General features: G+C 38.6%; 1 protein-coding gene across 10 annotated transcripts in view; it reads left to right on the top strand.

Annotated features, from left to right (window-relative positions):
• The window catches only part of Hfm1 (helicase for meiosis 1), a 123,942-nt gene that overhangs the window by 72,775 nt on the left and 36,642 nt on the right, over positions 1 to 14,525 (top strand). For 9 of the 10 annotated variants that reach the window (XR_008217593.1, XM_052735662.1, XM_052735659.1 and 6 more), the window contains 5 exons: positions 2,904 to 2,984; positions 3,550 to 3,665; positions 6,611 to 6,690; positions 8,142 to 8,245; positions 14,044 to 14,277. Coding sequence is in view for 8 of the 10 variants with exons in the window: in XM_052735662.1 (XP_052591622.1) it covers positions 2,904 to 2,984; positions 3,550 to 3,665; positions 6,611 to 6,690; positions 8,142 to 8,245; positions 14,044 to 14,277 (615 nt within the window). In the remaining 2 variants the exon portion in view is untranslated. Of the gene's footprint in view, positions 1 to 2,903; positions 2,985 to 3,549; positions 3,666 to 6,610; positions 6,691 to 8,141; positions 8,246 to 14,043; positions 14,278 to 14,525 lie in introns of those variants that run through there. The other variant, XR_008217594.1, reaches the window with a different exon arrangement.

The raw sequence follows: 14,525 nt of genomic DNA, 5'->3' as shown, positions 1-14,525 counted from the left end.
ACATATTGCTACTTTAAAATGTAATAATAGGCCATAACCGAAAAGAACAAGAATGGGCACATAGACGTCAAATCTGTGATTAGATGCATACACGGAGACAAAGTGCAAGCTATGTGAGAGCAAAACAAAGACCAAGGAAACGGACCGCGACAGCCCAGGAGCCCAGAGCTGAGTAAGTGTTCTAAAGAGAGAAGACAAAGTCAGGAAAAGGTGGAGAAAAGTTTTGAGACCTACCATGAGGTATAAATCTGCCCATCAGAAAAGAGCACTTCCTGTTAGGATGGATGAAAGAAAATCTGCTAATGAGGAGTCATTGCAGCATTTCAAAAAAGACCGTGAAGATAGTAGAGACAGCCCAGTGGTAAGGGTGCTTGCTGTCAGCCTGAGAGCCGAGTGTGGTCCCTGGGCAAGTTGTCCTCTGACCACACACACACACACATACACACACACACACACACACACACACACACACACACACACACACACACACTGTTTTGTTTTTCGAGGCAGGGTTTCATGTTTAGCCCTGGATGTCCTAGAACTTGCTTTGTAGGCCAGGCTGACCTCGAACTCAGAGGTGCCTGCTTCTGCTTCCCAGGTGCTGGGAGTAAAGGTGTGGGCCACCACACCCCGTCTTAACACTTTATTTTTAAAGTAGATTTTTAAGGTTAGTAGTCATCTGTATTAGCCAGAAGATGGGGATGTTCCATTATATTTGTGGTTCTAAGCATTCTTATCTCTAGTTTCAGAAATAATTACACAGAAGGTCCTATATGTCTTCCACTGTGGTCAACAATGGCTTTATCTTAGTGTTGTTTGTATTTTAAAAGTCAGGCTTAGTTGGGAACATTGTAGTGTAACTTTCCACTTTCAGATGCCACAGATTTATTATTATTATTATTATTATTATTATTATTATTATTATTACTTTATCAGCGACTGTGTGTGATGGTCATTCTTCACTGTGAACTTGACTGGGTTTACATTCACCTAGGAAACACATTTCTGGTTTCAGAAAGGTGTATGTCATTGTGTTTGGGTATGTGCACGTGAATGCAGGTGCCCACAGAGGCTGGAGGTGTTGAATCTCCTTGGAGCCAGAATTAGAGGCAGTTATGAGCCACTCCATGTGGCTTCTGTGAACTGAACTTGGGTCTTCTGCAAAAGCAGTACATGCTTTTAACCACTGAGCTGTCGATCTCTGTAGTTGTCAGACGTTTGTCACAGCACCAGACACGTGACTAATATACTGCCAGGCAGATTTCCTTGCTGTGACACCTGAGACAACATAACAGAGGAAGATTTATTTCAGCTGGTTTTAGTCCATGCTGACTGCTGCAGTGATTCTGTGCCTGTAGTGAGGTAGCTCACCATGGAGTAAAGGTGTAGTAGGACAGAGCTGCTCACCTGAAGGCATCTAGAGATAGGAAGAAACAAGTAGGATCCAGGGATGGGACAGGTCTTACAAAGCCATTGCTCCGGCAGGCTTATAGAACCAGACCCCACTTCCTAATACCTGCTATAATGGTGTTAGACTATAAAACCATGGATGGATTAGTCCACGGAGGAAGATGAGAGCCTGTAGGTATCAGTCACATTGCAGTGGTTGTGCTCAACAATCAGGGACCAACCCCTGAGCCTTTGGGGGACCTTTTATACCCAAACCATAATAGTGCCCAGCATACTGACCACCTCACTCCTCAAAGAGACCAGACACCTGCCTTTCTAGAGAAAAGCCTCATCCATTTATCCAAGGTTGCTACAGATATAAGCATCTAGTTGTGCCCTAACTTGAAAAAGATTGATTGAACAATGACACTGAAAATAAAAAGGCCAAGGACGGTTGTAAAGGTCTTCAAAGCTGTTCAGTATTTCCAGGTTGCTTAAAATTTGTGTTCCAGCAAAAGCAGGCAGGTGTTAGTTCCCATAATCTGGTTTGTTGCTGTTGAGTATCATGACCTCTATCTGGAATATCTTCTCCTTGTCCCCTTTCCATGCCCAGATCCTGTCTATCCTATAAGGACAATTATAATATTCTCCCCCCTCAATGTTACTAGTCAGAACTAAGATCAAGAAAAATGTATGTAAAGAATAGTAAATGTGGCAGGCTGGTAATTCTGTTTGGGGAATTGAGGCAGGAGGCTCATGAGTTCAAGGCCAGCATAGGCAATTTAGTAAGATGCTTTCTCAAAACAAAACGTAGAAAAAGCAGGCTGGAGATATATACATCTCAGTGGTAGAGTGCTTATTTAGCACACACAGAGCCCTAGGCTCAACCCCTAGTACTGTTAACAAACAAACAAAAAACAAAACAACAACAAAAAAACCAAGAAAACACACACATAGGTTGATATGATATTAATAAATTATATATTTGGATACATTTGTTATAGTTTAGAAACACTAACCTGGAAGCATTCTTTTCTTTCTTTGAATTCTTATAGCAAATTTTATGTCCCTAAAGAATTTATTTATAACTCACTAAATATTTATGACGTCCTGTCTACTAACTAGTCAAGGCATCATCACAATGATAGGAGGTTTGCTTGTTTCCAATGCTCAGTCTCGAGTATGGAACAAAGTTTTAAATCCCACCTTCATTCTTACTTCCGTAGGATAAATTTTGTTGCTGATGTTCTGCTGTATTTGGTTGTACTTAGAGAAATGGAAAGCAGCTTACAGGATGTTCCACATGAAAAGCTGGGATGGGGCTAATAGTGGGACAGAGAGTGCTATTAGAAATACCTTTTTTTTTTTTTTTGCTGTATAGGTTAATATTTGAGGAGGTATGAAAGTCGTATTGTTGCTACTACCTAGGGAAAAAAGAGTGAATTGAACGTGTTTGTATTAAATTATAATAGTGGAGGTAATAACAAATGTATTTCTTTCTCATATTAATTTAGGGATGGCTACCTGCAAAAAACCTGGGAACCGAGAATGCAATCATCATTGTAAAAATAAACATACGTGTGGACATGACTGCTGTGAGTTCTGTTGAGATTATTTCAAAACTGAAATGTCTTTGGTGAATATGGCTGAAGAGATGGCTCTGTGGTTATGTACTGCTTTGCAGAGGGCCTGAGTTTAGTTCCCATCACCCACAGTTGTCTACAACTTCACTTCCAGTGGCTCTAGCACTCTCTTCTGGCCTCCAAGAGCACCTGCACTCATGTGCACACATATACACACATATAATTAAGGATAAAAAATAAGTTAAAAAAGAAATATCTTGAGTGAATATTTATATCATTCAAATTAAAACTCTTCAAATAATTTTCCTTTGTGGTAGGGGAGAACAACATGAAAAAAAGTAAACATTAGATTTGACATTTCAAAGACATTTAGGTTTTTTGTTTTTTAATACTACCAAAAATGTAATACAAAAAAATTCTAAAATTTCACTTTCCATGTTGGTCAAATCTATTATCAAGTACTTGGGAGGCTGAGGCAGGAAGATTGTGAGTTGAAGGCCAGGTTGGGCTGCATAACAAGATTCTGCCTTAAAAAACAAAAAACAACAAGAAGAGAATCTACAATTTCTTTTAATAGGTAAAATTGGAGTTCCACAAAAGCCAGAAGTTAAAGAGTCAGCAATGTCTTCGTATTTGTCTGACTTAAAAAGCAGAAATGCTGTTTCTTCTTTTCCTCCAGTTAAACGACTCAAGGTTAGTTTTAATAGCATTTATCCTTTGTTCTGCAACTAAATGAATGCAAATGTCACTTGTCCCCTGTATCACTAAGGAAGGTAGAGATCTACAGTGTTCTTTAAAGTTATTTATGGGCTTGACTAGGAATATGATCATTATTTAGAATCAGTCTGTCAATCTATTTTTGGAACATAACTGTCCAGCCCTTTCCTCACCATAATCTAGTGTGTATTTAAGCCAGAGAACTAGAAAAAGAAAAGAGTCTGAGCTTGACTTAGTTTAGCAACAGTTGAAACTAAACAGTCTTGCCCTATGTCTTGGCTTTATGCTGGACTGGGTTGGAAATTCTGAAATTAATTTGGATTCTTGCCCCTAAGTATGTGAATGAACAAGAGCTTTCCTTCCAAGTGATGAAGAAATGAGTGTCTGTTGCTTGGTGGGATAGCCACGAGTAGACTTTCCTTAAGCCCAAGTCATCACATCACATCCATCACTCAGAGTGCAGTGAGGCTAAACAAAGAGACTATTAGGAAACCCTAATATAAAAGAGAACCGTGAAATATAATGTGATCACCCTTGTCTTCTGAGAATATAATTTTGTGGCTTGGGTGGTGGTGGCACATGTCTTTAATCCCGGCACTCAGGAAGCAGAAGCAGGTGGATCTCTTGAGTGTGAGGCCAGCCTCGTCTACAGAGTGAGTTCTGGGACAGCCAGGGCTACACAGAGAAACCTTGTCTCAAAAAAAAAAAAAAAATGAAAAACAAAACAAAAACAATGAAAATGATTTAAGTTTTCCCTTCCTCCCTTCTTTCCTCTTTCCCTTCCTTCATTCCTACTTTTCTTTTTTTTTTTTTTTTTTTTTTTGGTTTTTTCGAGACAGGGTTTCTCTGTGTAGCTTTGCGCCTCTCCTGGAACTCACTTGGTAGTCCAGGCTGGCCTCGAACTCACAGAGATCCGCCTGGCTCTGCCTCCCGAGTGCTGGGATTAAAGGCGTGCGCCACCACCGCCCGGCCCTACTTTTCTTTTATATTCTTGTTTCTTCCCATCTTTTAAAGAATCAAGGATATGCCAGTATGCCACATTTATAGTGATAAGACAAATTTAGTCTCAATCCTCATTGAATTGATAGTTGAATAGAGAATACAAATAAGCTAATAGGCCTTTTCAGTGTAATGTGATGAGTGGTTCTGTGACAGGAGTGTAAGACACTTGGTTTTAGATAGAAAGTGTACTCAATACATATTTGATGAGCCAGGAAAGGATCCTAATAGATGTGGTTGAGACTGAAAGGATAACCCAAGTATACAGAATGGGCACCAAAATAGTGATGGAGACCGATAGACTAAATTTTGAAGTTCTGGAGTATTTGGTGGTGGCCAAGAGATCTTCCAAGTAGCTGAAGTAGCATAGTATGTCTGGAGATTAATTGTAAATAGAGAGCAATGAGGCTGAAGAAGTGGATAGGAATTAGATCATGCAAATCATTTTGTTATTTTTAAAGAGTTATATTTTATCATCAAACTATTTTGAAATACTAAAGTGCTTTAATTAATGGACTGATCAGAGTTGGGTTTTATAAAGGACATTCTGGCTGCAATGACAAAAAAGGAATTAGAATATTAAAAAACAGGAACATGGAAAGTCATTAGGTTGTGTAATTGACGCAAACTGATGGTAATCTAGGTTAGTGGTGGTAGGCAATGGAGAGCAGTGGCTGGACTTTTTTCAGAGGTACTTCATTGGTTGTGAGAGGTGAGGTGGAAAAGTAGTAGGCAAAACCAATGTTCAGCTTTCCGGCTTGATCAACTGGGAGAAAAGTTGGGCCCTTCTAGGGCAGTGAGAGTAAAGGGAAATCAAGTTTGGGGGAATAAAGACAGAATAGATTCTATTTAAGAAATACTGGGCCGGGCGGTGGTGGCGCACGCCTTTAATCCCAGCACTCGGGAGGCAGAGCCAGGTGGATCTCTGTGAGTTCGAGGCCAGCCTGGGCTACCAAGTGAGTTCCAGGACAGGCGCAAAGCTACACAGAGAAACCCTGTCTCGAAAAACCAAAAAAAAAAAAAAAAAAAAAAAAGAAATACTGGATACAGGGCTGGGAATAATAAAGTGCTCAATTGTTTAGTGCTAGCCTAGAGAATGTGTATTAGTTACTTTTCTCTTGATGTGATGAAACATGACCAAGGCAATTCACAACAAGCTTATTTGGGTTTGTGGTTCCAGAGGGTAAGATCTATCATGGTGGGAGGTGTGGCAGCAAGCAGTAGGCATGGTAACCGGAGCAGAAGCTCAGGGCTCTCATCTTGAACTGCAAGCATGAGACAGAGAGAGCAACTTGAAATGGTAGAATTCTTTAAACTCTCAAAGTGTACCTCTAGTGACCTATTCTCCAGCAAGGCCATACTTCATAAACCTTCCCAAAGAGCACCACCAGCTAGAGACCAAGTGTTCACATACATGAGCCCATGGCGGCAGTGGCGGGGGTGGGGGAGGTGGGAGGGTGGAGGGGTGGGGGGAAGGGGGGCGGGAGGGGACTCTCATTTGAATTCTGAGTTCAATTTCCAAAAACCACCACCACAAAAAAAAATAAGATATCCACATAAAGATGTCCTAGAGGCAGTTGGCTATAACTGGAAATCAGAAGGGGAATTGAAATAGAAATACAGACTTGAGAGTCATCCATAGAAGGAAGATAATTTAAGCCATGAAAGTCAAAAGATCTTTTTTTCTGAAAACATCACATATAGAACGAGAAGAGAGGGCCAAGTTAAAACAAAAAACTAAAAAGCGAAATGAAAGCTGTCTATATCTCAGAAGGGCCTCAGAAAAATATTTGAGTTGAGAACTAGCCTAACACTCTCCTAATTCATTGATTTCTGGGCTTTGTTTACCAGCAGTAACTTTACTATTTGGTTTATTTGTAAAAGTGGTAGTTGAACTTGGATGGCATTTTTTTTATTAACAGATACAGATGAACAAATCTCAAAATGTGGACCTGAAAGAGTTTGGTTTTACTCCAAGGCCTTCCCTGTCCAGCATATCAAGGTACAAATACAATGTTAATATCTAAGGTAAAGTATTCATTTAAATGTTGCTCCTCCAGATAGCCACTTATTCCAGGGAAGTTAGTCACTGACTGCTCAGTGAAGATCACAGTAATCATTTAATTTCATTATATAGCAACACTATCATAAGGGTTTCAGTATCTTACACATTACCATTCCTTGCATCTCCTCTTCTAGGAAACTACCCATCCCTTATGTCATCCCCTGGTTCTCTGCTTCTGAGAGACAGGACACACTGTGCTTTACAAGGAAGCCTGTGTTGGTGTCTTTCCTGTCTGATTTTCACTGCAGGTGCTCACTTCATGCTAATAATACCTTAGGCTTGAAAATACTTTATAATTTGAAATTGTGCTTGTACAGTATACCTTTTGACCTTCATAACAACATAGCTCATAAAATTATTTTACCTTATGCTATTTTATACCATTTATTTACTGGTTGGTATTTTGAAACATCTTGGTATGTAGCCCAGGCTGGCTTTGAATTAATTATATAGTCTAGAATGATCTCAAACTCATAATCCTATTGTTGTAACTTCTCAGGTGCTGTGATTGTAATTGTATATCTCAATACATGATGTTTAACTCATTTTATTAATAAAAAAGCAAACCTCATATTCCCAGTTAATAAGCAGAAGACCTCAGATGATAATTCATTGTTCTTTTCTTATATCATGATTCAGAGAAAAGAATATTGCGTATATAATTTCCTATTCAGCTTATCCTATTCAGGATATTCTTTTCTGCATTTTAAACTAATTTTTTATTCTTTGGCAGTTTAATATTGCATATAATGAATTTTAGTATCTTCACTCCCTATTCCCTTCTCTTACCCACTTTCCTTCTCCCACTGAAACACTTCTTTCCGGCACACCCTCCGACTGTCTTGTCTGTTCTGTGTGTGATCCACTGAGTGTGATTAGAGCCCTTTGCATAAGCATTGATGGAGATTATTTACTGGAGCATGGGCAACTTACCAGTGGCTACCTCGCTGAAGAAAGTGGTACTCCTCCCTCCAGCCAACAGGAGCTGTCAATGTCTCTCATATAGGAGGAGGGATAGTAGAATCCTATCTACTGAGATGACATTCTGTTTATTTACCAACCAATATAGAATAAGAGCCGACCAATCAGAAGTCTAGATCCCAGCACTACTTCTAGAGATCTCAACTTCTGTTATCTAGCTGAGAGCAGCCTTATCAGTAGATTTTTAAAGACTGTAATGATGGCAGGTGTCTGCTGGGGCATATAAAGTTGACTCTGTATTGGCCTCTTCCATCCAACATTTGCCTTTACCCTTTACTACCCCAGCTAATAAATTTGTCACAGAATTTTCCAGTGAATAAACTATGCTTTTTTATTTATATGAATAAGTAGTTTCCAAGGTGAAATTCATTATACTTCTTTTTTATGGTTTTGTTATCTTCATAAAGGTCAGAATATTTAAACATCCCTGAATTACCAGTATTGGAACAGTGGAGTCAGCGTGAAATCTATGGAAAAGTTCAACAGGAACCATCTGAGTATCATGACAAAGGTAAATTGCTGTTGCTATTGACTGGTGAGGGAGTTTGATATCACTAAGGTTAACAAGTCACTTAAGTGAAAAACCAGCATCTAAAAAGATTATAAATATCAACTGAAAACACTTTTCTCTTGGATTTTTGAGCCAATTTCAAATCCTTAGGTTATTTCAAATTGTCTTATGTGTCAAAGTTTTTTTTAAAGTATCTTTCCTACAAAATGTTGACTGTTTTATTTAACAACAATATGAGGAAGAACTAGGAGAATTAGAAATCTTTGTGTGAACAAAGTATTAAAATAATGATTTACTACTTTTATATCTTTTTAGAAATTTAAATAATGACTTTAAAATTAGACCAGTTTCATAAAATAGTTGTGCGACCTTGGGGAAATTATTTAACCTTTCGGGGTCTTAGTCTCATCTTTAAAAGGAAAGTATTAGGAGCCAGTGAGATGGCTTGTTGGGTAAAGGTGCTTGTTCCTGATGACCTGTTCTCCAGAGCTCACTTGGTGGAAGGAGAGATTTCACTCCTGCATCTTGTCCTTTGATCTCCATGTACACACTATGGCATGTGTGCAATCACACACACGTGCACACACACACACACACACACACACAAACAAATAAACGTAAAAAATATTAAAATAAAGTATTATGCCAGGCAGTAGTGGCATATGCCTTTATTCCCAGCACTCAGTGGGCAAAGGGAGGTGGATCTCTTAAGTTCGAGGGCAGTCTGGTCTACACAGTGAGTTCCAGGACAGCCAGGGCTACACAAAGAAACCCTGTCTCAAAACAAAACAAAAACAAAGTATAAATGAATGAATGAACGAATAAATAAATAAATAAAATGAAAGTATCAAAATGGCTGATTACTAGTATTTCTTCCATTCTTAAATCTATGATTCTTACAATTTCTAGATACAATGAGATGATAAACTACTTTGAAAAGCATAGAAATTTTGTAATCTAGATTTGCTTTTATCTGTGTCTTGCCATTAAAAATGAAGTAATACATATGAATTCTTCAGCACTATTTTTTGAATACCTATATTATTAGTGTTATTTCCCTACTTCATTCTATTAATAGCATGTTATATTGAAAGATGAGAAATAGCCCTAACCTGTGAGTCATTTGTTCAAGTGGCTGTATGTAAATGTAAATGAAATGATGAGCTTTGGAGTTTCCTGAAAACACTTTCACATTTGGCATTGACTTCATTATGTTACTTCATGTTTCCTTTGGTTACAATTTAAGTCGCTAGTAGCTGTGTATGCAGCTTAGTGATACAGTGCTTGACTAGCATTCATGACATCCTAGGTTCAATCACAACATTTCAAAATAAATAACTAGATATATAACCAAGAGGATCTGCTAACTCTTATGACATCATGACATCCATTAGGCCCGAGATGAGATCAGGGATGTCTTCAAATCTCACTTGGACAATCAGAAAATTTGTCAAAACTAATCATTATAAAACAGGAAGCTTACATTTCGATCTTTTTATTTCATCTTTTTTTAAACCCACAGCCCTCTGACTTGTTTTTCTTTACTGCTACACGAGTCTCTACTCCTCCCATGCACAGCTTACACTTTCCCCTGATTGCTTCTTGTATGTTTATTGTTTCCATTTTTTCTACTCATTACCCAAACTCTAATTTATAGTGTGATATAAAGCCTTATCTAGATACTTTAACCCAAAGTTCTCGTTTGACTGAATGAGCCCCTTGGCCTCCCTCCCTCTCTCAGCCTCCCTCCCTCTCTTTGTCTATGTGATAGTGAAGCTGACCGGATCTAAAACAGTATTTGGAGGTCCATATTCTAAATCTGCCACTCACTGTCACCCTCATAGTATACTTATGGACTTTACCTCAACTCTTCTACCCGATTATTTCAGACATTTTAGTATTAAATGAGATAATGCTTATAAAGCTCATAAAGTAATATTTGCTCTTCTCAGTGATGGCAATTAAGTATGTTTATTATAGTTTCCACACATTAGTCTTTATTGTCAAAACATTTTAAGTGTTGAGAATGTTGTAAGAAAAACATGGCAATTTTATTATCTGTATTCCAGTTTGACAAAGAGAAAAAGAAAAAAGTATTAGAAATTATATGAGAAAGCATTTTGAATCATAAAATTTAATTTGGAAGGGACCTTTGTGCAGTTTCTCATTTTACAGTAAAGGAAGCCAAGATTCTAAGAGATTAAATGACTCGCCCAAAATCACATACCTAATTAATGGCAGGCCAGAAATAGATTCCATATCTCCTGATTCCCAGTCCAATGCCATTTCTAGAAAATGAAATTGACTTTTAGTTATCAGTAGAAAATTGAGTGTTGAACTTATAGTATATGAACTCTTTCAACTTTCTGCCATCTCATCCCAGCTCACCCAACTGATGTATTTCTCTGATTTGGCATCTATCATTAACTCTCTATTGTCTTAAAAGAATTAGTTTTTCTTCTATTCAAGGTTTAATGTGAATTCTTTCTAATCGTGATTTTTCTGGGAATTTAGAAGGCCAGTTATTCGCTCCTCTGTTCAATATTTTCATTGTCTACTTTTTGGTTTTGGTTTATTTTTTGAGATAAGGTCTCTCCATATACCTCTGTCTGGCTTGGAACTCACTATGTTAGCCATACCATCTTCTAATTTGTTATTCTTCTTCCTCTGCCTCCCAATGCTGAATTACAGGTGTGCACCCCACACCCAGTTCACTGTCTGCTTTCTATTGTCTTTTTTTTTTTAGCATATAAATATGCTTAAGTCTTTTCTTTCTGCAGCTGCTACAAGTTTCCATCTAGCTAACCATGACCTTTTGTGATAATAAGTGATTTGAAAGGGACTTATGCACAAAAGAGAAAACTGGTTATCTTCCGATAAACTGGAAGTCCAAGTAGGCATCTAGCTTTAATCTTGCTAGCTCCAGGCACTCAGATGATCTCATACCTCTGGCTTTCTTTCAGTCTTTTAGCTATGTTTATTGTTAATTTGCTCCACTTGTTAAATAGGCTTTCTCACATGGCAAGTCCTCCCAAATTTTCATCTGTCCAGTTTAATAATCTCTCTAGAGAAAGGTAGTTTTCACTTGTAGTTGTACAGACGTGAATTCATTTTAACTAGTCTATTTTGAGTAATGTATTTATCCTGGGTAAATCTCTATTGCTGGGGAGTGGTCATTCTGTCCCTGTGACCCCAAGAAAGCAGGGTATCATGGTCAGTGGCCTCATCAGGATTACCTAGAATGACAGAGGCATGTTTTCCCCAAAGGAAAAGAAGAGTGCTTCTACTGATAGAAAGTTCAGCAAGCCAGAAAGATCATCATCATCATCATCATCCTGTGATCTTCTCTATATTTATATCTTACTTTCTTGTCAAACTAAAAAGTACTGAGAGAGCAATTCACACTTATTTCTTCCATCTTGGTTACTACTCACTCATTAAAATTTGAGCTCTTCATCATTACTTTGCAGCTGTTCTTCCTTGGGCATTTAGTGACTGAGGTATTCAATCCTGTGAAGTCTTCTCTGGAGGATCTGACGCTTCTGTTCCTTCCTCTGGGAAGTCTCTCCTTTGGATCCAGTTCAATCATCCTATTGATTGCTTCTCAGACTCTTGTTGGGCTTTTCTTCTTGCTGATGTTCCACATGAATCCATCTATTTGTAGCTAGAGTTTTCCAGCCTGGCCCACGGTCAGGACAAATCTCTCTCACCTGCCAATCCCACAGCCGCTCAGACACAACCAAGTAAACACAGAGACTTATATTGCTTACAAACTGTATGGTCATGGCAGGCTTCTTGCTAACTGTTCTTATATCTTAAATTAATCCATTTCTATAAATCTATACCTTGCCACGTGGCTTATGGCTTACCGGCATCTTCACATGCTGCTTGTCATGGTGGCGGCTGGCAGTGTCTCTCTCCCTCAGCCTTCCACTTCCCAGAATTCTCTTCTTCTTGTCCCGCCTACTTCCTGCCTGGCCACTGGCCAATCAGTATTTTATTTATTGACCAATCAGAGTAATTTGACATACAGACCATCCCACAGCAATCTGTTCTTTTCCTGTCTGTCTCCCTCCTCACCTCATTCCCTCCTCTGCTTACTGTTCTTCTCTGTCTCCTCCTTCCTCTCTCGTTATTCTTTTTACTGCAAAACTTGTACACAATACCTCCTGAGCCATATCTTCAATCACCAGTTAACTCTCCGTGGTTGCTAAGTCTGTCTTTTTCTAAGTACAAATCCACTCCTATAACCACCCTCTTGGGTATAGCTGCCAGAAAGTTAGCCGTTCCTGCACCTGAGCTTGGATCTTTGTGCAGCATTCCATCCCTTCTCTTTCCTCGGCTCAGTGCGTGACTCTTCTGTGCTGCTACAGGCAGAGAAAGGAGGATTCTAAATCTCTTACTCTACATGTAGCTGAGCACGAAGACCTAATGTTTTGTGCCATACACCACTCCCGTATTTGTTCCTTCATCTACGATTCTTACTGATACTTAGACTTAAATGCTCATTTCCTCTCCTTACTTTGATAACTTTCTTACATTTCCCCTGCTTCAGTCTCATTATCCTCTGCTCCATAAATATCCCAAGTGATCAAACAGGTGCCTGACCTTCTCGCAGAAGCATTTTCAATAGTCATCTGTGCTGATAAGAAGAGAAAACACTTAGTGTGACAAATTACTTTCGGCATGATCTGATACATGCCTGCCTGTGCAGTTCCAGTGGGTCCTTCTTTCTCTTGCATTGTGCTCTGAATTCTGAAGACTCCTAGCTCCTGCCTTCTCTGTCTGCTCACGCTGCTCCTCACCTCTTCTGTGCTGTTCTCCTGGATAGAATAGTGTGCCTGCTCCACAGCCTGAGGGAGCTACCGCTGTTCTTTCACACATTTTTAATCTTAAAGGGGTCTTTTACTCCAGTTGTTCTTTTCACTGCATTTCCATGGCATTTAATACTATTTCTCTTTAGTCCATACCATACTATGTGTGTCAACATACAAAAGTGTAATAATGTGACTGTAATTGTAGGCACAGCTGACAGAAGATGCAGGTGTGAACAGATGAGGAAGAGGACAGGATATTTAAAGTGAAATTAACTAGGACTTACACTGCCTTACGAGAAGTTCTTGTTAAAGTGTCAGAAATCTTTCAAACACTGTTAAAGTACTAATAAATTTGATACTAAACATTTTATGATAAATAAATTCCAGTCAAATGAATTATGTTAAAAACAAAGATGACAGTGTGGAAATCTAAAACTTCTTAATCTACTGTATGTTACTATTATTGGTGTTCTTAATATTTTTTTCTGTATAGGAAAATACTGTAGAGTGTGGTGCTACAAAGTTGTTTACTGTGGGAATTAAAATCAATTAAAATTATGGGACTGGCAAGATTACTCAGTGGGTACAGGAGCTTGTGGTGGCAAGTCTAGAGACCTGAGTTCAATCCCCAGGATCCGTGTAAAGGTGGAAGGAGAAAACTGACTCCACAAGTTGTATTCTGCCCTCCACCCATGTCCTGTGGCAGCGCACCCTCATGCACATGTTACACACACACATATACACAATAGTAAAAATGATAAAAATTAATCCATTGAAAATGAATTTTAGTGGATCTCTCAGTCATGTGATCCAGTAAATAGAATTGTCTGGAGAAAACATTCATCAGTGCTTGACAACATGTGTTCTTAAAAACTGGGGATCAAGATCTCTGCATAGCAGTTGAAAGATGTGTCATATATCAGTTCAAAATAATGCTTATGTGGTTTAACAAGTGCCTACACTCTTGGACACGTGTGACAGATTTTCTTGGATGGAACTCTCGTACAACTTCAAATGGAAGGACCCCTCAAACAGTGATGTTCAGCAGACACACTAACATATCTGGAAATCACAGCGTTGCAGATCAAAACAAGTCTTCTGAAGTTTTGGATGTGAACTTCGAGTTGGGAAATGAAGTTTGGGATGACTTTGATGATGAAAGCTTAATAGAAGTTATAAGTTTTTCAGCTGATGCTGAGAAGACAGCTATATCAGGTAAAACTTTTTGCATAAATTCATTAAGAAGTTTTTGGATATTTTTGTTTGGTCCCTGAGACTGCTTTTTTTGTCTTTTTGTATGTATTTGTTTAAGTAAGATTAGAATTTTTATCAAAACTAAAACCCAGGAGCAGCCAGTGCTCTTAACCACTGAGTCATCTCTCTACCCCCCCCCCCCCCCCCCGTCTCTTCTTAAAGGTCCTATTTAAATCCTTATGTTTATTAAATTGTCCCTCATAAAACAG

The sequence above is a fragment of the Peromyscus californicus genome, unplaced genomic scaffold, assembly GCF_007827085.1.
Source record: "Peromyscus californicus insignis strain IS unplaced genomic scaffold, ASM782708v3 Scaffold_13__1_contigs__length_99412109, whole genome shotgun sequence".
Lineage (NCBI taxonomy): Eukaryota > Metazoa > Chordata > Mammalia > Rodentia > Cricetidae > Peromyscus > Peromyscus californicus.
This window is presented reverse-complemented; position numbering and strand designations above follow the sequence as displayed.